Source organism: Vicia villosa, linkage group LG2 (genome assembly GCF_029867415.1).
Source record: "Vicia villosa cultivar HV-30 ecotype Madison, WI linkage group LG2, Vvil1.0, whole genome shotgun sequence".
NCBI classification, from domain to species: Eukaryota; Viridiplantae; Streptophyta; class Magnoliopsida; order Fabales; family Fabaceae; genus Vicia; species Vicia villosa.
Window position 1 is genome coordinate 164304079 of NC_081181.1, and position 21851 is coordinate 164325929.

At 33.8% G+C, this 21851-nt stretch overlaps 4 protein-coding genes across 4 annotated transcripts; 3 read left to right on the forward strand and 1 right to left on the reverse strand.

Annotated features, from left to right (window-relative positions):
• Nucleotides 1-1068: 1068 nt before the first annotated feature.
• On the forward strand, nt 1069-3414 carry LOC131652822 (uncharacterized). The gene is made up of 4 exons (XM_058922804.1): nt 1069-1153; nt 1240-1518; nt 1656-1757; nt 2732-3414. The coding sequence occupies exons 2-4, from the start codon at nt 1276-1278 to the stop codon at nt 3170-3172; spliced, it is 786 nt and encodes a 261-aa protein (XP_058778787.1). The 5' UTR covers nt 1069-1153; nt 1240-1275; the 3' UTR covers nt 3173-3414.
• Nucleotides 3415-4574: 1160 nt separating this feature from the next.
• Nucleotides 4575-6879, forward strand: LOC131652819 (hypersensitive-induced response protein 1). The gene is made up of 5 exons (XM_058922801.1): nt 4575-4708; nt 5265-5462; nt 5701-5821; nt 5982-6170; nt 6281-6879. Exons 2-5 carry the CDS (start codon nt 5274-5276, stop codon nt 6640-6642), a joined length of 861 nt encoding a protein of 286 aa, XP_058778784.1. The 5' UTR covers nt 4575-4708; nt 5265-5273; the 3' UTR covers nt 6643-6879.
• A 358-nt stretch (nt 6880-7237) lies between these two features.
• On the forward strand, nt 7238-8774 carry LOC131650511 (uncharacterized). The gene is made up of 2 exons (XM_058920217.1): nt 7238-7846; nt 8583-8774. Exons 1-2 carry the CDS (start codon nt 7238-7240, stop codon nt 8772-8774), a joined length of 801 nt encoding a protein of 266 aa, XP_058776200.1.
• A 2869-nt stretch (nt 8775-11643) lies between these two features.
• Nucleotides 11644-14715, reverse strand: LOC131652823 (outer plastidial membrane protein porin-like). Its single transcript, XM_058922805.1, has 6 exons — nt 14558-14715; nt 14350-14417; nt 13711-13821; nt 13190-13276; nt 12890-13098; nt 11644-12188 (listed from the first exon to the last, which is right to left on the reverse strand). The coding sequence occupies exons 1-6, from the start codon at nt 14604-14606 to the stop codon at nt 11882-11884; spliced, it is 831 nt and encodes a 276-aa protein (XP_058778788.1). The 5' UTR covers nt 14607-14715; the 3' UTR covers nt 11644-11881.
• Nucleotides 14716-21851: the final 7136 nt, after the last annotated feature.

The window sequence follows — 21851 nt, forward strand, 5'->3', positions numbered from 1 at the left end:
AGCCCATTAGAAAACCGCAAAATTGAACCAAACTAAAGCGAAACTGCAAAAAATCGCATTTGGTTCAAGTGTGTTTGGGTCATTTCTTAACAAACCACGTGGTTTTACAAACCGAACCAAACCGCATTATGTTACAATCCCAAAACTTCACTTAACCTATATCTAACCTAAACTCAAACCTATTATGGTTTAGCCTTACGATTACGAATGATTTTCTCTTCCTCACACTTAAGGTTTTAGTTTAAGTTTTCTCAAATCTCTCCTAGCGGCATTGCGCCTTCTTCTCATCTTCTTTTCCAAGTACATATCACCTCTTCTCTTCTAGTCTTTCATCTCTTAAGTTCTTTCTTTTTCATTCTACTTATCCATCTTCCAATTACGTTTTTAATATTCCTCTTATTATCTAATTTATCCTCTCTTCTGCTCTTTCTTTTTCATCTTCTCTGATCTTTCATCTCCTCTTTTTTTCTATTTCATTATAATGTTTTTGATATTATTTTATGCTACTATTTTTTATTTTTTTTATTCCACTTTTATCTAATCTTATTTTTGTATATTAAATGGAAAGTTGTTATCCAAATTTGATGAATTTTGTTTTTATTTGATAACGCATAAATGACGAAATACAAAGTTATGTTGCCCTCTATATGTGTATGTATGACTCAATAAATTTTTGTAAAAAAAAAAAACGAACCAACCGAATCAACCCAAACCGCATTGGCTTGGTTTGGTTTGGTTTTATTTTTAAAAGTCAACCGAACCAAATCGCACACATTTTTCTCTTGCAGTTCGGATGATTTTTTACGTCCAAACCGCACCGTAAACACCTCTAGTCAGAGGTTTTTAGAGTTTGTTGTGAGGTTAGAGCTAGCTAATGCAAGGAGGTGAAAAGTTCAATATGTGGTATAACAGCTTCTATAAGTGTGGGGAGTGGACAATTAACTCCCCTAGAAGAACATGATCTTCTCTTTTGATTCATTCTCGTACCGTTGTGAATCGGAACATGTTAATTCATAATTCTACGAACAGGCATGTAGTCCAAGAAAAATGAGACACAACCAGTAAACTTTATCGTGGAAACTTCTTGAAGTATAGTGAGCTTAAAGTAGAAAAGAGAAGAGATGAGAGAGAGGCATACTTTGACCTTTTCAAAGTAAGACATGTAATTTCTTTTTTACTATAGTATGATGACAATGCATGTTTTTTACAGTTTAATCAACAATGCTTCTTTTTTGGCAGTCTCTTGTTCAGTGGGAGTCGTGTGATGAAAGAAAAATGAAAAATTTGTTTCATAGAGCTTGTGGTAAAAGAATAGTTGATATGTTTGGTAAGATTAGGAAAAAGGCGACAAAGTCGGACTGGATGGGTGAAAAGGTTTATGCGTATCTTCTTGACGGGTGGGAGAGCGACGATTTCAAAAAGACCTCTCAACAAAATAAGACAAATCGAGCATCAACCAGAGGTGGGGCGGTCCATACTACAGGACGTAAAGCTCATCACGATGTTGCTAAAGAATTGGTGTGTATTCTATTTATAATTACAATGCATATATATATATATATATATATATATATATATATATATATATATATATATATATATATATATATATATGATATTCATTGTAACCATATATATTTTGTATTTATTTATAGGAGAAGAAGTTAGGCCGACCACTAAATCCTGATGAGCTATTCATGGCCACTCACAAAAAGAGGAATGGGAAGTGGGTTGACCGTCGTGCAGAGAAAACACATGTAAGGCTTTTGTTTATTTAGTCCTTAAAATGACATGAAATTGGTTTTATCCGTTTTGGGATTGTGTATGATGTTAGGACAAGTAGTTTGTAATTGGTGTGTTAATTGTTAATGGTTAATTGGGATAAATAGTAGGACTGACTTGGAAATTAGGATTACTCAAAAAACTCAGAAAATAAAATCTACAATATCTGCATTGTCATGTCTTTTCCATGGAGGCTTTGATCATGCTACTAAGATTTTGATTGTCATATGATTATGTTTAGTGTGTGTACTGTTAAAACATAAACCATTTGTTTAATTTGCCATATTCACATTCTGGAATGATTGAAATATTTCACATAGTTATACTGTAAGAGCACTGCCTAATTGTATTCTTATGCAGTTTGGATAATTGAAACTATACCAACCATTAGTAATTTCTTTTATTTGATCAAAGAATAATTTTGCTAGGAGTGAGGTCTGATATGGATAGAAATGATCTTCCACTCCTGCTATTGGAATGATCTTTAGGTTAGGATAGAATGATGTTTGGTTTGGAAAGAGGTGAGGATTGGGAGTGAGGTCTGATGCAGCAGCTGAAATTTCAAATTATGTACTCTCCTCTTTTGAGCCTTTTGATTCTTTTGTTTGGATTCAATTTATACTAATGGGCCTGCAATGTTTGTGTTAATTGCAATGTTTGAGTGAAGAGAAATCTTGATGTTTATGTGAAATTTGTATGTCTTGATTCATAGAATTTTTTAAATCTTTGAATGATTGTTAAATCTTTGGCTGGTGGATTATTTATATATGCAAACTAGTTTATATTTGCAAACTTGGCTGGTGGATTATAAATAAACAAACCCACAAAATGATTGTCATAGCAGCCACACAAAATGAATGGTTTATTTGAACTATGGCTGGGGGATTTATTATATATGCAAACTTGTAGCATGACATGTTTTTAATGATTATTACTTTCTATTGTACAGGAAGATTATGTGAATCGTTTGACACAAGCCACACAAAATGATAAAATTGTGGATGGGTCAGAAAAGCTACAATTATGGAAAGAAGCTGCCGGCGGTAAGTCACGAGGCCGGTGTTACGGAACTGGCCTAATGGCGGTTAACGTACAATATGGAGTGTCTTGCTTGACAGAAGTGACCGTTTCAAACCCGAATAGAGAAGCGGATAGCCAAGCCATTGAGGCGGCTAAAGCTGAGGCTTCTAGAGCACGTGAAGAGGCTGCATTAGCTAATGCACGTGCAGAAAAAGCTATAGCCGAGACAGCAGATTTGAAAAGGCAATTTGAAGAATTTCAGAAACAGCTGTGGGCTTTGCAGTCGGGTCAGACGGGTCCTTCTCATGGCCATTACGATGATGATGATAATGATTCATTGGATCTAGAGGAAATGAGTGATGGATGTTGAGACATATACATTGTCTTATCTAGTTTTAGAACTTGTTCAAATTATTGTGGATTTTCACAAGTTTGATATTTTGTGTTGGTATTTTGATGTAACTATTTATGTAGCAATACTGTGGATGGGCACAAGTTTGGTGTATTGTGCCAATATTTTGATGTAACTATTTATGTAGCAATACTCTGGATGGGCACAAGTTTGGTATATTGTGTCAATATTTTGATGTATAACTTTGACATCTAAATTAATGGAGCAATATTGTGGATTTGCATAAGTTTGTTATCTTGTGTTGAAATTTTAATGTGATAATAATATATGAAAGAATAGTTTGAAATTTTAAACAGGTTTTGAAAATTTTCATGTGCCAAATAAATTTGATGTTGAAACGGTTTAAATAAAATTTTAAAAAATAGCGTCAGCTTTTACCGACGCTAAAACCCGATCATAGATATTAGCGTCCACCATCACCGACGCTGAAATGTTATTAAAGGGATGTAGCGTTCAACAAAGCCGACGCTACAGCAGTTAAGCCAAAATCAGTGTCTCTCATAACTGACGCTAACGCATTGAAGAGAACGTTTTAGCGTTGCTTTTATCCCAATATGTTAACGTTACCGTCGGAAAAAGACCGACGCTACATTGATAAATTAGTATATCTAGCGTCGGTTCTCTAAGGTAGCGTCGCTCTAGCGTTTTCCTAAACCGACGCTAATGTTAGCGAAGGCTCGTCTCTATGCTTTGCTTCCACGTTTAGGGTGTCTGCTGAGAACCGACGCTAACACATAGTAGCGTCGGTTTTTGCCCAGTTAGCGAGGGTTTCTGGCCGACGCTATAACGCAGTTTTCTTGTAGTGGCTCTAGTAAATAGACAACTTGAAGACAAGTGTGAGCAATATGTCACGTTGTCAATTTTTAGTGAACCTTCTACGCCGCCTCCTGTAAATCCTTTACAAATATACTAATATAATAAATTATTAATATAATATTTTATTAATATGCTAAACATGAAAACTTATGGTAATTTGTTATGCTCTTTATTTCTTTCTTTCTTTGTGGTATTGTTTATAAGAAAAATTTTAATTTATTGAATAGATAATACATCTGAATTATATATTATTCAGGTGCATTAATTATTTAATATATTTTAAAAGTAATAATTTATTATTAATTTGTTTTGTGTTAATCGTATGAGAAATTTAATAAATAAAATATAAGAAACTACTTATTTTAGAGGAAACGCGTCTAGTGTGCGAACCATGGCATGAAACAACGTTCGTGGTCCCCTTTTATAAAAATCAGATTGAATCAAATTAATTATATCTCCACATTTGGTTATATTAAAATTTGATTTTTAGAAAAAGACAAATTATTCTTGTTATTTTTATATTTTTTCTATAAAAACATCGTTTTCAATAACAGATAGATTTAAATCATAGGCTTCATCAAACGGTTTACTCTACTCTCTCACATGTAGTATATATATAGCTTCCACCTACTTGGATTAACTCAAACTTTCAATTTTGTATCTATCTCCAGCTAACAGGTGAAATTCTTTCTCTAGAAAACTGAATAACTGATTTTGTTGATTTTATGGGGTTTTTTCAATATTAAAAAGGGTTGTTTTGTTTTTGGGTTTGATTTTTGGGATCAACTCAAAATTGTTTCTTTTGAATTTTTGTTGTGAGATTTTGAACTTAAAATTGTGAGTTTTTTTGCTTTTATTTTGATTTTTTTTTTATGTTTGTGGTTTTGTGGCGTTTTGATAATTCAGGTTTTTATGTTTCTGGGTTTTAAGGAGTTGTGTGTTTGTGTTTCTTGGATACTTTGTTCTGTGTATTTCTCATAAAAACAGAGGAAGAGATTCATATGAAAAAAATATATGTGTTAGTGTTAGCTATGTATGCATACACAAACATAGACAAACACATATAAACACCAGACACGACACCGACACCGGCACCCAGACATCAATGATAAATTCCACAAACTCTTAGGATTTCATTACTGTACTTTCTTGTTAAACTCATGATGTAAATTCCACAAGTTCAATCAGATTGGTTGATGCAAAGTATATAATGGGTAGCGATATTTGATTGCAGGATTTGAAAATGGGTCAAGCTTTGGGATGCTACCAAGTGGATCAGTCGAATGTAGCTATCAAAGAGCAATTTGGAAGATTTATCGATGTTTTGGAACCTGGATGTCATTGTTTGCCTTGGTGTCTTGGTTACCAGATAGCTGGTGGATTATCGCTCCGTGTCCAGCAACTTGATGTTAAATGCGAGACGAAAACAAAGGTCCTTGGATTGATTCTCTCTTTATTATTCCACCTATTATGCTTCGTGGTTAATTTTGTGCTTTGGATTTATGCTTCAGGAAATTTCACTTTTCACTTCTAACAAACCATTTTTACTTAAAGATTAAGAAAACATAATATTGTTAAATATCTGCTTTCTTAAGGTGGTTGGATATTACGTATGCGATTTACTATGACAATTTGTGTTAGTTTGTGACTGTTATGAACTTGTTTTTTAGGATAATGTTTTCGTCAATGTTGTTGCGTCTGTACAATACCGCGCTGTGGCTGACAAAGCGTCTGATGCCTTTTACAAGCTCACCAACACAAGGGAACAGATCCAGTCATATGTTTTTGATGGTATGTCTATAGTAGTGATATTTCTGCTCCGTTCCATTATCGACATTAGTATTCTCAAATAGTGGCTACAGCGTAGCAGAATTTTAACTAACTGCTACTGTCCTATGATAAGCGGGTTGTCAAATGGTTACTAGGTTATGATATTTTTGCATTGTTTCAGTCATAAGGGCCAGTGTGCCAAAGTTGGAGCTGGATGCTGTTTTTGAGCAGAAGAATGATATAGCAAAGGCTGTTGAAGATGAGCTTGAGAAAGCGATGTCGACCTACGGTTACGAGATAGTCCAGACTCTCATTGTTGATATCGAGCCTGATGTCAATGTCAAGAGAGCGATGAATGAGATCAATGCAGGTAATATTTTCTAGTTTTTGTTCCTCAACAAAAAAAAAACGTTTTGCTTAATAAAGCACTTATATGATAAGTGCTTATAATAATCCTTTTTTTTGCCATGTCATCAACAGCTGCGAGAATGAGGTTGGCTGCAAATGAGAAAGCTGAAGCAGAAAAGATACTGCAGATCAAGAAAGCTGAAGGAGAAGCCGAGTCCAAGTATCTATCAGGACTCGGTATAGCTCGTCAACGTCAAGCTATCGTGGATGGACTGAGGGACAGTGTTCTCGCATTCTCTGAGAACGTACCCGGGACATCAGCTAAAGATGTCATGGACATGGTGCTGGTGACTCAATACTTTGACACCATGAAGGAAATTGGAGCGTCCTCAAAATCTTCATCTGTGTTCATACCACATGGTCCTGGTGCTGTCAGAGACATTGCTGTGCAGATTAGGGATGGCCTCCTTCAGGGAAATGCTGCAAATCTATAAGTGCTTTTGGAGATATAATAAGTGCTTTTATGTTTGAATTATGCTTGCATTATTATTCTTATTTTTGTGGAGATGAACATCAGAATCTCTATAGTTTTTTATTCTGGGTGGTAATTTGCAAATTTTCAATATTTGTTTGTTAATAATATAATTAGAGGATTGCTATTTCACTTTTTAAAAATATCTGTAATGAATCTTTCTGAGTCTATACCTGATTTACTTCTCTTGGGTTTTTTTTTTAAGTTTGTTCAAATAAAATGTCATTTAAGTTTTATTTTTCTTGTGAAAATATTTCTTTTGAAGCAAAATAATTATATATAGTAAACGAGGTTTTGGAGTTTCTTGATTTCAAGGTAGAAACGTGAGAAAAGATATAAAAGATAATTGCATATTTGGATTCGGATGAGCATCAATTTAATCAAAATTGTTTTGAAAAATCACATCAACTTAAAATTTTATTAGAACGGTATTTTTGAAAATCGGAGACGGGAATGTTGCCTTATTTTGGAAATCATGCTGACTGGGTTCAAGTACTCTGGCTGACATATTTCCAAATTTATATCAGCAAGTACTCTGCAGAAATGATCCTGTTAACATGATGGGATATTGGCGTGAGGATAGTTGGGTCTGGACTATCATTCGAGCGAACGAGGTGCTGGGTGCGGAAGCGTTTACAGAGTTTGAAGAACTGATTGTACTACTGTATGACATTCAACTGGTAGCTAACACAGCAGATGTTATCATTTGGCCAGTTGACAGGATGAATCGGTTTACGGTTAAATCTTGTTACGATATGCTGTTGCAAGATCCAGGTGCTGCTGTACTGGAGGAGGGGCGGAAAGTGGGGCTGAATACGATTTGGAGGGCTACCGTCCCATCAAAGTTGAAAATATTTGGTTGGAGGTTAATGCAGGATAGGCTACCGACAAGGAAACAACTAAAACGTAGAGGAATCATTGAGCAGAACCAAGATGTGTCCTGTGTATTTTGTCCTTTGCAGGTAGAAGACTTATTTCACTTGCTCCTGCTTTGCCCAAAGCTTCACAGGTTATCGTCAAGAATATATTTATGGATGGAACTAGACTTTCAAATATCTGAAGATTGCTGCAGTCATCTATTAGTCTTCATCAACTCTCTGTCGGGAAAGATGCCAAGTAATCGGGCAGGTGCTATATGGTTGACCATATATAGGAGTATCTGGAAGGTAAGAAATGATATGATTTTCAGCAATGCAGAATTTGACATCGAGGAACTATTTTATAAGATTTTATAGCACTCTTGGTGATGGTTCGCAATAGTAGCTAAGGAAAAAATCACTTGTAATTATTATGAGGGGTTCAAAAACCCTTTTATAAGAATTTGAATCTTGAGTTTAGTTGATATCAGGTTCCAATCTATGTTTTCTCTTGTAAGGGTTGATATCAGGTTCCAATCTATGTTTTCTCTTGTAAGGGTTTGAGTAACTCTAGTACTCAATATCTAATATAAGAGTTGTCTATGAAAAAAAATAGAACGATATTTTTTTCAATGATTTGGATTTCTTTTAAGGTAAAAATTCAAACATATATTTAATTGGTGTTTGGTTTTGCTGTAAATAAAATTGATTATGAGAGAATTAATTTCTAATTTTGAATAGAATTAATTCTAAAAATCATAATCAATTTTACTTGAATGATCAAACATGTTAAGATTCATTTTACATATCAATTTTGAATGTTATAGACTTAAAACCAAAATACAACTAGTATTAATTATATGTTTGGATAAGCTATTCACCTACCCTTTATCTCATCAATCAAATTTTAACATGATTTTGTGTAGTTAGGATACCAAACTTATGTGTCCTTTAGGAGTTCAACTCTTTGGAACCTTGAATTTTCTGCTAAGAAAAAATTCAAGATCAATCGAAAATACAGCCCCTAAATGTTCATGTTTTGTAGGTGGATGTTGGCGTTTTTCCCGAGAATTCTGTGACCTTTGGATGTATTTTTAAAGACCATACAGGTGAAATTCTGTTCTCTGCATGTAAGAAAGAATCGATGAATGTGGATCTATTGTTAGCTGAAATGTTGACGATCAGGTGGAGCTTGTCGTTGGCAAAAGAATTTCGGGTGGAGAGGTTGGTTGTGTAGTCTAATTGCTTGAATGCAGTTGATTGCATCAATAATGTGGTTCACTTTGCTGATATTGAGCATGTTGCTTTAGATTGTATACTCTTGATGAGTAACTTCTGTAATGTTTGTTGTTCTGGTCTGGGTCGAGCAAGCCCAATACCCAGTCAGTGGACGAGCAGGCCCAAATTGTCGTCCAAGCTCAATAATTATCATGCTCCTTGTTGACCGTTACGGTCTTTGCCCACGTGATGCACAAAGGGCACTTGGTCAAACCACTAGCGTAAAACCAGGTCAACCTCCTCTCCGAATCCTACGGGCGGTTCTCCCAGGGCGTGAGTCACTTGTTGACTCAGCCCTACCACATAGGATCCTGACAGTTTCCTCTTTCTGGGCCTCCCACAAGTCTAGCCTAAGAGGGGAAATTTTGACTCAGCGCTGGAAGCTATAAATATCCTCTTTCACTAGAGGGTCAGGTATTCAACATTATTTACTCTCATACCTAACCTTTGTACTTGCTCTCCTTGCTCATACTCTCACTTTAGCATCGGAGTACCTTACAAGTACCCCCAGTTCACAGAAGATCACAGTTGCAGACTCTGACGATTCATTCTAATTAGATACGATCACTTGTGTTATGTTTCTGTCAAGGTTTTGTAATATTGAAGCCCGTAAACTTGTTGGGATGAGTTTTGTTTTAGGGTCTAGGACTTGGATTGGTGGTCCATCCCCTTTGGAACTCTGTTGTAACTTTGTCATTGGCTATTTCTTAATATTGAAATTAGTTTAACATAAAAAAAAAATAAAAAATACCAAACTTATGTGGTAATGTGATTTCTTAACCGAAATTTGATGAAGTAAACGCAAAAGCAAACATAGTATTAAATGATAAGAAAAAGCTTAAAATTAGAGATTAAATGGAGAAAACATATTTTTCAATATTTAATAAAATTTAAATAGAATTATAATTTTATTAAATTTTAAAAAATAGATATCTTTTTAAAATTTATTTGTTGAAAATTTTTGAAGAAAAATAATTGAATTTTATTTTAATTATATTAAACAAAAAGTAGTGTTTTACACTATTGGTGTATTTCCATTAAATTCATTAAACAAAAGTCAAATATTTTAAAAAATTTAATAATTGTCCTTGACTTGAAATATAAAAACTTTTATATTTCAATTAAATTTATATTTTATTTTTAAAAAATTGTTGATGTTAAAAGTAGAATTATGTACCGACGGCTTACACTCATGTAATTTAATTACACATACATGATGATACACATTGATATCTCATTCATCCTTAATTGATATTCTATTTCACTATACTATTATTTTACACCAAAACATAGTTTTTATTTCTTGGATTTATCACATAAAATGACAAAAGAATCTGCAATAATTAAAATAAGAAATTATCGTTTATATCAATAGAGCCGCATGCCCGCATAGAAATTTTCACGTTATTTTTTCCGAGTAGTTTCCCAATATTTACAGAAATTAATGTCTTTGCCAAGTTAAGGTTGTACTTGTGATTATAACAATTGCGGATTGATTTGAATAAATTCATTAATTATGTATTTATATTCTATCTTAAATAGTAACATATTGAAAATAAATAATAGTAAAAAATAATCTTCAAAATGAAATATAAACAAAAACAAACTAAATTTTATATTTTAAAAAACGTATTTGATACTTAACGTGTAATCTCAAATTTAAAAAATTGAGTCAGTTAGTCAATTTATCCTCCATAACTGATAAATTCACTCATTACAAATATGCAAAATTAAATTTAATAAAAAACGGTATTATAGAGTATCATTAAATATAAGAGAAAAATTAGACAAAATAAAAGAGAAAATTTATATTTGTTTATCTTCAATTTTTATTGATATATTTGCTTATCTTTGATACTAAAAATATGAATTAATTTAAAAGTAACTAACCATATAAATAAATAAAAATAATATTTAACAAATAAATTTTATTAAAATCATCGCTGATAAACAAGGTACTAAAGTTATATGTTCAATTGAATTCCGCTTGGTTCGGATTCAAAACCTGATCAAGTCTATTTGGTTTAGGAAGAGAGGAAAAAAAAAGACAATTAAATATCTGCTCTAAATTGTCTAGAAAGAAAAATGTTTATAAAAAGTCAATTAAATATCTGCTCAAATTTCAGAAATTGGCTAATAATTATCTTCTGTATCTATTTGAACTTGAATACAAAGTGTCGCGAATCTTTTGTTGCCACCAATGGGCCAAAACCAATTAAGAGAAAATATTTCCATTTGCAAAGTACAATATAAAATTGAACTATTTCAAAGTTGGGGCAGTATAAACAAGTTAATATACTAAATTTTGAAGGGAAAAACTATGAAACTGTAAACATTATTAAACAAATTTTATCAACAAGATCAGAACAGGTTGCATTGATGAAGCAATTGAGTATTTGTTTTCTTGCAAAATGATCAACGGTAATTTTTTACATGAAAAATCCAATGCATTTGAAACACATGCAAATGCATGTTTGAGCTTGTGTTTTAATATCAGTCTAAAAAAATTTGGGTTATTATCATATAGGCCGGTTTACCCCTGTAAAAAATTCGCAAGAAAATCTAAAGTAGGTTTCCTATGAATTTTGAATTTAGGGGCTAAATCGTTAGCATTATGAAATAACAAGGTTGTTTTTCAAAAAAAAAATTACAGTGGAGAAAACCAAAAATGACCTATATGGCAAGGGGGTAAAATGGTAATAACACAAGAAATTTTAAGAAAAACACAAGCATCATCACATGCAAAAGCAAAAAAAGGTGCATCATCATCACATGCAAACAGCTTATAAATCAAGCTGAAAAAAAAAATCATCAATGATCTCGAAAACTCAGAGCAACCAAAGATTATATGCCAAAAGATTATGAAGATTTAAGAGTAACATTTTTGTTTATAGAAAGACTATGTTACTTATTTATACAACCGCTGTATTGCTTAAAATGCAATCATCAAAACAACATGAATTAACAACAATTGTGTCTCAAAAAACGCCAAATTCAGTCTTGAGAGAAAATTATGTGCTTTTTGCTAACAATGCCTACCTCAATTAAAAGGACTCAAAATTCCTCTCAAGGTTTGAGAGCCAAAGATAATCCAACCTTTGCACTCTTCTCAATTGCCTTGGTGTCCACCTCAGCAGAAATGGTCAACAATGATTTTGGACGCCACTCATGCTGGATAAGAGCGCTTGCCTTTCCGAAGTTGTTGAATCGAGCTTTGACTGTGGTCAAAGGATCTAACGCATGCTGAGTGCCGAGTGTGAGTGTGTTCTCTTTTGTCGAGAATCGGTGAGCTACCTCAGCACCAACAGCTGTTTTGGTAAAAGGGTTGACTACATGGTAGTATGAAGCATTCAGGACATCAGCTTTTTCATTCCTGCATAAATTTACCACACATTGAATCAGTTCAAACACAGGCTTAAGACGAAGTTTATAAAATAATTCTAAAGAGGCTACTAATACAAGAAAATCACGTTTTAATCCATAACAAACAAGCTCTATATCTATAGAGACAACTACTTAAACAAAACTGTAATACCTCGTCTAAATAAACAAGGTTGGGAAGAGGTGGACTGATAAATCAGAAAATAATAAACAAACAACTACTGCAGGATTGTTGGCTCATACGTTATCAAAATGCTAATCAACTTTGAAGTTTTACAAAATAGGAAACAAACAGCTACTGAACGAATGTTGCCTCATGTTATCAAAATGCTTATCAGCTTTGAAGTCTTGGAAAATACAACACAACATGTCAAAGTGATTTGTAAGAAAAAACACAGCCAACAGTAAATTTTGAAATTCTAAAACTCCTACGAGCTATGAATGGGAAAAACTTCAGATTGAACGGGTTTTTGGTGTCTGACACATGCCGGATGACACAGATCAACATTGGCTCGTGTTAATTCAATCACTTTTTTTTCTTACACATTATTGGTGTTTGGATGTCCATGTCAAAGCTGTCTTTAGAATATGTGTCCATGTATGTGTTAGTGCATGTAACTTAAATAAATTAGATAGAAATAAATGAAACTTCAATTAGAAACCTCCAAATAGAATGGGATGAGATTTACTTACAGAACCAGTGAAGCAACCAAATCGTCTTTGGTGAAGTTCAAACCAGCGTTAAACTTAGTTAATTCACCAGTTTTTGTGTCGTAACAAAGATCATGGCCGAGAGCAACTACATTAGTTCCAATAACACCAGAGAGGTTGACAATTGGGTTTGCTGTCAGACCAACACTAGCGGAAACTCCTGCATAGTCATGCAAGTACTGAACTTCCACCTGTTTCATCAAAAGTTTGTTCCTCAAATTAGTGATCTGTGCTTTCTTCCGGAAACTCAGAATCTTAGGCAAAATGAATGACTTATCTCACCTTTCCAGACCTTTGTTCAGGAACTCTGAAGCTAAGAATAGTCTTGAGGCCAGGAGCTGCCTCAGTAACAGTGATTGTTGTGAAGAGCTGCAATTTATAAGCACAGTTAAATGTAGTAACAAATGGGACTAAAACAGGTAATTTGCAAGATCAAATGTAAATTGACATATATTGATATGCAGAGAGGATCATATGGACTTGGTTTATAATGCCATGATGCCTGACTTGACACTGACTATTAAAAAAATAGCCACTAAAGCACAAAGAATGGAAATAAAATTCCTCAAATAGCCACTTATCCTCCACTATTTTACATAGTTGCCAACTATTTTACACCCTACTGTATAACACACAAACATATGAAATATGCTGAAACCACACCTTGCAAAGGTAGAAATGCAAGTGTATCAACTACAAATACCAGTTTCATAATTTTATGCAAGACAAGACAAGTTAAACAAAACCAAACAGAACTGTGAACAAAAAAATAAACCTCAGACAATAGAGAATGGTGAACTTACATTAGAAGCTGTGTCCACTTTGACATCAGTAGTGACATTCTTGTGCTTCAACTGCGTGTTAACATCAGCAACAAAAACCTCACCCTTTTTGGTACTTGAGGTGGTTATAGCCTGCACAGAAATAGAGGGTTCCAAAAAGTAAGAATCATTATCATAGTGCCATGCATCGACAGTTAAATAGGATCCCAAAAAGAATGAATCATTCTCACATACATGCACAAACAAATCAAACCCCTAAACACTCAAAATTAAACAATAATAACCTATGAGTTCCTCACACACTAACAAGGCCAAACACAGGATATGCCTTCAATCTAAAGCGGCAGTACCCATACCACAACACATAGCTACCTAACAGTTCCTCCCAAAACAGCCATACAGAGCAACAAAAAGTTAAACTCGTTCACACAATCATGAATCATCAGTTCATCACCAAGCAACTGGTCAAAACCTAACACATGCATAAACGCACACAAAATTGAACATAATCACTAACACCACAACACAATATTGATATCACAATAATCAATCACAGTTCGCATAGATCACAACACAAGTAAACTTCACTACAATTACAAATCTCCATATATAACAATCCCTAACAAAATGCAAAACACAAAAACAAAAAAAAAAACTTACAACTCCATTTGGTGAATAAGTAGTGAGAGTGAACTTCTGGTCAGTGTTGTAATCCTTGAACAGAAGATCTACAACAACAGCAACAACAACAATACAACAAAAATGAATTTCTCTTACAAAAATATACCAAAAAATTGAAAAAAAAAATTATAATAATTAACCGATTAAATAGAAGAGAAACATTGATCTAGAGAGAGAAATAGAGTACCTCTGGCTTTTTTGCCGATGTCAGAGTAGAGACCTGGACCCTTCGACATTGCTTCTTCAGAGAAAATTGGAAAATGGAAGATGAAGAAGAAGAAAGGGTTTTGAGCTGAAAGCGGTGAAATGAAAAGGTTCGAGAAATGTATATGTATTAGCCGGAGGAAACCCTAATTTCAGCACACATTTTTGGAAAAATGTTTTTTTTATTTTTATTTTATTTTAGTGGATGTGGACCGTTTGATAATAAAGTGGAAGGGTTTGGATAGTTGTGACCGTTTGATTGATGTTTTCTCTATGAAATGAGTTGTTTGATTTGTCAAATAAATAGGAGAGAAATAAATACAAGAGATATAGGAAATGAAAAAAAACAATTTTTTGTCGTAAAGCAAGTATATTTTTAATACCGGTTTTCTTCGTGGAAATATAACACTATAAATTAGTTTGGATTTATATTGTTGGCTTAATTGCAATTTTGGTCCCCCTATTATCCATTTTTTTGGGTTTTAATCCCCCTATTTTAAAATCTGGAATTTTAGTCCCTTTATTTTAGTTTTTTGAGGATTTTGGTCCCCTTGCAAATTCGAAGGCAATTTTTAATGAAATGGAACTCACGTTTATGACATGTTCAACATGAATCTTAAATAAAATTAGTTTTTTTGAACATTTCAATGCTGAACTAACACTGACACATCATTAATGTGAGCGTCATTTCATTTAAAATTGCCATCGAATTTGCAGGGGGACCAAAATCCTCAAAAAACTAAAATAGAGGGACTAAAATTCCGGATTTTAAAATAGGGGGACCAAAATCCAAAAAAAAAGAAAATTGGGGGACTAAAATTGCAATTAAGCCTATATTGTTTTATAAATTTAGTGATTAAATAATAGGTTAGTCTCAAACCAAATCTAAATTTAAGGGCAGAGAAGAGAAAGAGATTTTTTTTATCTTTGGATGTGTTCCTTACGTTTAATTAAATGTCCAACTTCATTTTCGAATTGCATTTAATTTATTTTCAAAAAAGATAACCAGAGAATCGAGACGACACACGTAGAAGGCGAAAATCATGGTAAGTAAATAAAGAGAATAACGAAACAAAAAAACTATAATGATGCATATTTATTCAAAAGAAAACAAGTACAGCAGGTAAGAAAAGCTCGTTTAAAAAAATATAAATGAGAACTACAAGTCTGATTCAACCCTAACATTCATCAGTCTCTCGTCAATGATTTCTTGCTTGGGATGAATGTGTTCCTTCGATATTTAGACCCCTTAATTGAAAAATTTGACTTGCCTCAAAGCATTCTCAAAAAGAGGCTTGCAACATTAAATACCTTGCTCTACTGACCTCACATATATATATATATATGGACAAGGTGGTATTTTTGGAACGCATTTCCTTAAAGTCGTCTTAGGCCTTTTTTCAACCTTTCTGAGATTCATTAAAAGACACCTCAAACTCTTTTATCGTCTTGTAGGATGAGCCCACCTCTCTGGTCAGATTGGCAAGAGCTGCCTTAGTATTAGACAACGTCGTCTGGGAAAACATCAAGGTGGTGTTTATCTCCTTTATTCCCTAAGTCAATGCCTACACCATTTATGTGAGTTCACCACAAATGAAATGCATGTCCTCCCTCTTTGGTGGCGGCCTCCACCAAAAGACGTATTTTTATACCGCAATTTTTATATTTCTTCAAAGCTACGCTAGAGGGCACAACATCGTCAATTAGACCCAAACTTTCAAAGAAAGTCATTGGTGTGTTCTTTAAGTATGTGTCCTCTTGAGACAAATCATCAACAAGATAGACATAATTCCCCACAACAACCAGAAAATGATTTAGGCGCCATAACTTTAGGATCGGTCCAGAGTTGTCAATTGCGGTCGTGATCGCCGCTATCTCGGGCGCTCCGGCCAAGGCGGCCACCCGCCGTGCGAGAACAAGGTGCGGTTGTGACAGTGAAATCACGATCGCTTTCTCCGCTAGAGCAGACCGCGGGTCACATATCAAACACGACATAAAGGTTTGACTAGTTTTCATTATTTTTACATTTTTCTTTGTAAATTTAAGATTTTGAAAAGAAAAGAAGAAAGAAAAAGATGTAGAGGGACAATATCAGAAAGAAAGCAAAATAGAAAGAGAAGATGAAGAAGTATAGGGTAAGTGTTGATTAATTTTTTATTGATAAAGAAGAGTTAAAAAGTCAAAAAGTAATTAATTTATTCAATCTTATCAACATTACAGCTGCTATAAAAATAGTTGAATAGTCACTTAACAAAAATAATATTTAACATACAGCTGAAAAATTAATTAAGTACAACTGTAATTAATTTGTTCAATTACCTCCTCACATACCTACAATTGTAAAACATTTAATAAAAAAATAACATTAATAATAAAAACGATAATAATATATATTGGAGAAAAAATTAAATCTTTAATCTATTAATTTTATTAAGTTAATTTAATTTTTATAAAAAATTAATGGGATTGTGTTATTTGTATAGATTATTTATAAATTTAATCTAAAAAAAAGTCAATTATAAAAGTCAACAAAAGATATCCTGATATCAGTTATCTCATTTTTGGAGTCAGTCGCTCCGCTCCGCTATCCAGAATTAATAACTCTGGATCAATCAAGAGACTCTGATGGCGATCGCGAGGAACATCACACACGATGGCACGTGCAACTTTTGTGAGGGGAGTAACCACATAATAATCGTCTTTGAAATTCTTCATATTATAAGTATTAATCTCAAACATCCTCTCGCCTTCCTAGGAGAAAGCAAGCCTTGACCCTAGGTTGTGCTGGCCGAACTTTATTGAATATTAGAAAGATCAAAAAATGACGAGGTTGGCACATTTTTCTTATATTTACACTGGTATTGGAAGACCTTGACATAGGCCTAACTTACCTAGTACGTTTACGAGGGGGTGACTCTCAAATGATTAAGAACATCTACTTTAAAGTCGTTAAAAGGAAGTCGGGTTCTTGTCCATGAAACAAACATTCATGGAAGGGAAGGACGCATCCTTAGAACTTACTACACACCATCATGTTCTATTCCAAAAAAGTTGTTCCCTAGTCGAAAGGGGAACCTACCTCAGTAAAGGCATGGCCATGCCACCTTTACCAACAAAAACAAAAACAATAATCAACATGGTCGGGCCGTCATCCCTTACATTCTAGAATTCTTGAGGAGTGTTTTGGTGCATTCCAAGATTATTGCCAATATATTAAAGATAATAACCCTGCATATAAGACTGAGATTTAAATTCCAACCACCATATTAGTTTTATGGGATTGCAACCAAAATCACGACACTTTGCTCTAATGTAAGCCATTTGCAACCTCGTTAAGATTGGTTGTCAACCATTCCCTTTCTCTCAGGCGTAACTTCCTCCATCCAATCTCCCATAGCCATCTTCAGAGAAACCCTAGCAAATAATAAATAGGTTCAGTAGGAAAAGTGAACGAGATTGATACCTTGAAGAAAGAATGGTCTTGAGGGCTCCCACGAGTTATAACCACTGAAGAAACACCACAAGGACGTCAGAGTGGTGACAAGAAAAATTATATGTAGAAACAAATGGTAGAAGAAGAAAAGCGAAGAGAGTAACCTCAAGTCCCACAAGTGACAAAAAAGGAAGAAAAAAAACATCTCTGGATTTATTATATTACTCAGCTACCACTCGATTGACACTAACTGACAACGAGAAGTGCAATTATACCAATGGCCATGATCTCACCTTGATTTATCTAAGCACTCAAGTGCCTTAGATGGGAAGATCATTTTTATTCACATGCCTAAAGCCACATGTCGCGTCCATCCCACAAAAACTTGTTGTTATAAGAGAAACATTTAATGAACATCTTCTCAAGGTCACATGTTCCCACTTAAAAACTTTCCATTTCCACGTTTCAAAGATCGACCAAGGAACACGGAAGGTGATCGATGACGTCTGGCAACACACTCCTTGTTTCAACAAGTGACAACAAAGGCTTGAGGGTAATTGTTTTGGGCATGTTACAATACTTGGGAATGAATGCCCAATAATAAATCTTAATGTGAAACAACCATAAAAGCGAATAGGAGAAAAGGTGGGACCTCGGTTGATAACCAAATACATCCATCTACTAATATATCATCCATCATTAGATTTGATTTAACAATGATACGTATTACACATTGGGTTAAACGGGAATAGTTTTAACCATTAACTCTATATAAGCCATACACATGCCAATTTCAAGCATCCTTGTAAGAACAAGATTTGGTCATGCATCTGGCCTTATGTTTTGACGATAACATTTCATGATATCTTAGAGAATAATTTAGTACTCTAACATTTTTTGTCTAGTGTGTAGATTTTGCTAATAGGATATGACTCTGAAGAAAAGGCGTGTGACATCATCAAGTTTTGAACTCAACACACTTTGACTCTAGAAGAAACATGTAGTCTTTACAAAGATTCATTCAAGCTCTAGAATGATTGTATAACAACGGTTCTGATGAATGATAGTGATAGAGCTTCTGATCGTGACTCTCGTGGAAGAGCTTCTTAAGACTCCTTTGGCTTTGAGATGCTATTGTCCAAGTTCTAAAGATTCTGAAGACACGATTATGGAAGAACAAGTTATGAAGATTTTGAAGATAGAGATTTTAAAGACCAAGTTCTGAAGACTCAAAAGACAAGGTTCAAAATGAACAAGTTTTGAAGACTCTGGAGACTTAGGCTATGAAGATTCAAGCTTTGGTCCTTCTGGGCATGCTTCATCATCTATTATCATAAGCCTCTGAAGATTAGAAGATAAGATCAAAATTAGTTTACGTGGGGAAATAGTATGAGGTGAATATGTTTCCACTACCTAGATAGGTTGGCGCAATGACTATACTAAGATACTATGTTGTCGACCACTCCCTTAGTGAATGTTGTGGACAAAACAGCTGGAATTGAGTATTCCTATTTTACCCTTCAACTAACTTATTTTTTGCTATAAAAGGAAGATGGAAGATTGAAGAATTAAGCTAATATACTCTACAAAGCTTACGCTAAAACTCTACACAATTCTCTATGGTTATTCTTTGTATAGTTTTGTAAAGCAAGTGAACTTTTGTTCGTTAACATGCAGCAAGTGAGCTTTTGTTCATATACTTGCTTAACACTTTTATGTTATTTTATTCTATTCAAACTTGTGTAGTTTGCTTTCAAGAAGCATGTGTGTAAACACAAACCTTTGTATTTAACATGTGAGTTGATAGTTCCTTGAGAGACTAGGGTAAAGTCAGAATTTCTCAAGAAGACATTGACTAGTAGTTTTTTGTGGTTTGTAACATTGACAGTTGGTCATTGTTGTGGTTTCTGTAATCAGTTCAATTTTGGTGGATTAAGTCCTTGTTAAGAAGACAAAATCACCTTGGAAGGTGGATTGGATTAATTTCGTTAATAGTGAACCAGAATAAAAATAATTGTGTTATTTATTTTTGTTCTTGTGTTCTTTGTTTTTGACTTAGGAAGAATTTTATTTTGTACCTTGAAACCCAATTCAAACTCCTTTTCTTGAATTTCACGCATCTTCAATCCTCTCACTCTCTATTGTTTACCTGTCACTTCACTAACTTGGGTGTTAGAATATTAATCTTACAACTTCACTCAACTTCTCAAATTGCATCCGTCATCGGTATTATTTTAGTTTTGGTGATTTTTCCATTTGAGTGTTTATGCTTTATTTGATTTATTGTGTTTTTGTACTTTGTCCATTGTATGATTTTGATTTACATTATTGTTGTAATATATTTGGAATAATTTATATTTGTTTGCTTCAACTATGACTAGTTTTTTTGTACCTTTCATAATCTCCCCATTCATTGATTTGGTAGTTTATCCATAAAAATAATTCCTTTTGAGCCTAGCAATTGGTTTGGTGTCGATATATTGAGTACCGCTTGAATCACAAGTTAGAATGCTTGATGAAGGTTGTAAAGATGTGTGATTCGAATCACGCATAGTGTGACTTGAATAATGAAGTCTTGTGAAAATTGGGAATTGGATCTATCTCATTTTAGTCTAATAATAAAAGAATGTGATTTTAATCACAACTTTACTTCACTCGAATCATGAGATACTAATGAACCATTTGATAAAACCCATTTGTCTCTGATGTTTTAAGTGTGTATACCCTCTAGCACAAAAATTCATCTATCTCTATTGTTTTTGTCTATGTGTTAGAGCGTGTCACAAAATGGAAGAGAATCTCAAAAAAAGTGAGAAAAAATCTCTTGTAACATCACATCATTGTTTTTTGTAGTAAAATAAAAAAAGGAATCAAGGAGAGAGGGGGAGAGAGAGATATTTGATCAATATTTTTTGGTATAACTGACCAATTTATGAACCATCACCGAGAACCTAGAAACCCATTGTTGCCAAGAACCTCGAGAGAACCTAAAGTGTGTTTTTCATTCACCAACACATATTCTTTGTAGATACATTGTGATTAACCTCCTAGAACATGAATCTTATGAGTTTTAGATGTATGAGTGAGATTCTTCAGATACTATTCATCATCTTTAATATTTTTCAACAATCATTATTATGGATCTCAAATTCTAAAGATTGAGTGTAACAAGGAGACTGAGGGTACATTAGGGAATCTACTATTTTTCTTTGAAGTTATGTTTTTGTGTATCACGTGGAAGAATTGTTTCTTGGACATGGATTTTGGTTTTGCGTTGTTCACAAAGAGAGAAGAGTGTCTTTATACTCCATTGAAGAATTTGGTGAAACCTTGTGAAGGTTGTCACATAACAAATTTGGGAGTTATCCAATTATTCGAGGTTAATGGCTATCGCTCAGACTAGTATCCATCGGATTTGAGGAAAGAATGCTTAAAAAATGAAGCTTGGAGCATGTTATTATGGATAACAAGATTATTGGATTAAAATCACCATGGATCTTGTACGTAACAGTAGAGTATCTACATCAATCGAAGGAATTATCATTTGATTTATGTGTAGGCTAATGCAATTGGGCTATTACTGTTCAGATTGATGATAGTTCGTTGTATCAAAATACTTATATATTAACTTTTGAAAATAGCGAAGACATGATTTTTTCCTAATGATTTTAAACCATTGAAGACTGGAGTAGGTGCATGTGAGGAGGATAGCATCGAACCAGTATATATATTTGTGTATTCTCTTTCTTCCCTATCTCTCTTTACTTTTCAGCATTCATCATGAAAATTTTAAATCATATCAGAGTTTGTATGTCATCTAGGTTAGATCATACTTATAATAGTT

Coding starts and splice junctions, on each gene's coding strand:
- LOC131652822 (XM_058922804.1), top strand. CDS start 1,276: ATGAAAAATTTGTTTCATAGAGCTTGTGGTAAAAGAATAGTTGATATG. Junction 1,519..1,655: donor ACGATGTTGCTAAAGAATTG/GTGTGTATTCTA, acceptor ATTTATTTATAG/GAGAAGAAGTTAGGCCGACC. Junction 1,758..2,731: donor GTCGTGCAGAGAAAACACAT/GTAAGGCTTTTG, acceptor TCTATTGTACAG/GAAGATTATGTGAATCGTTT.
- LOC131652819 (XM_058922801.1), top strand. CDS start 5,274: ATGGGTCAAGCTTTGGGATGCTACCAAGTGGATCAGTCGAATGTAGCT. Junction 5,463..5,700: donor AATGCGAGACGAAAACAAAG/GTCCTTGGATTG, acceptor CTTGTTTTTTAG/GATAATGTTTTCGTCAATGT. Junction 6,171..6,280: donor GATGAATGAGATCAATGCAG/GTAATATTTTCT, acceptor TGTCATCAACAG/CTGCGAGAATGAGGTTGGCT.
- LOC131650511 (XM_058920217.1), top strand. CDS start 7,238: ATGATGGGATATTGGCGTGAGGATAGTTGGGTCTGGACTATCATTCGA. Junction 7,847..8,582: donor TATATAGGAGTATCTGGAAG/GTAAGAAATGAT, acceptor CATGTTTTGTAG/GTGGATGTTGGCGTTTTTCC.
- LOC131652823 (XM_058922805.1), bottom strand. CDS start 14,606: ATGTCGAAGGGTCCAGGTCTCTACTCTGACATCGGCAAAAAAGCCAGA. Junction 14,418..14,557: donor CATCGGCAAAAAAGCCAGAG/GTACTCTATTTC, acceptor CTGTTGTTGTAG/ATCTTCTGTTCAAGGATTAC. Junction 12,189..12,889: donor TTGGTTGCTTCACTGGTTCT/GTAAGTAAATCT, acceptor AAATTTATGCAG/GAATGAAAAAGCTGATGTCC.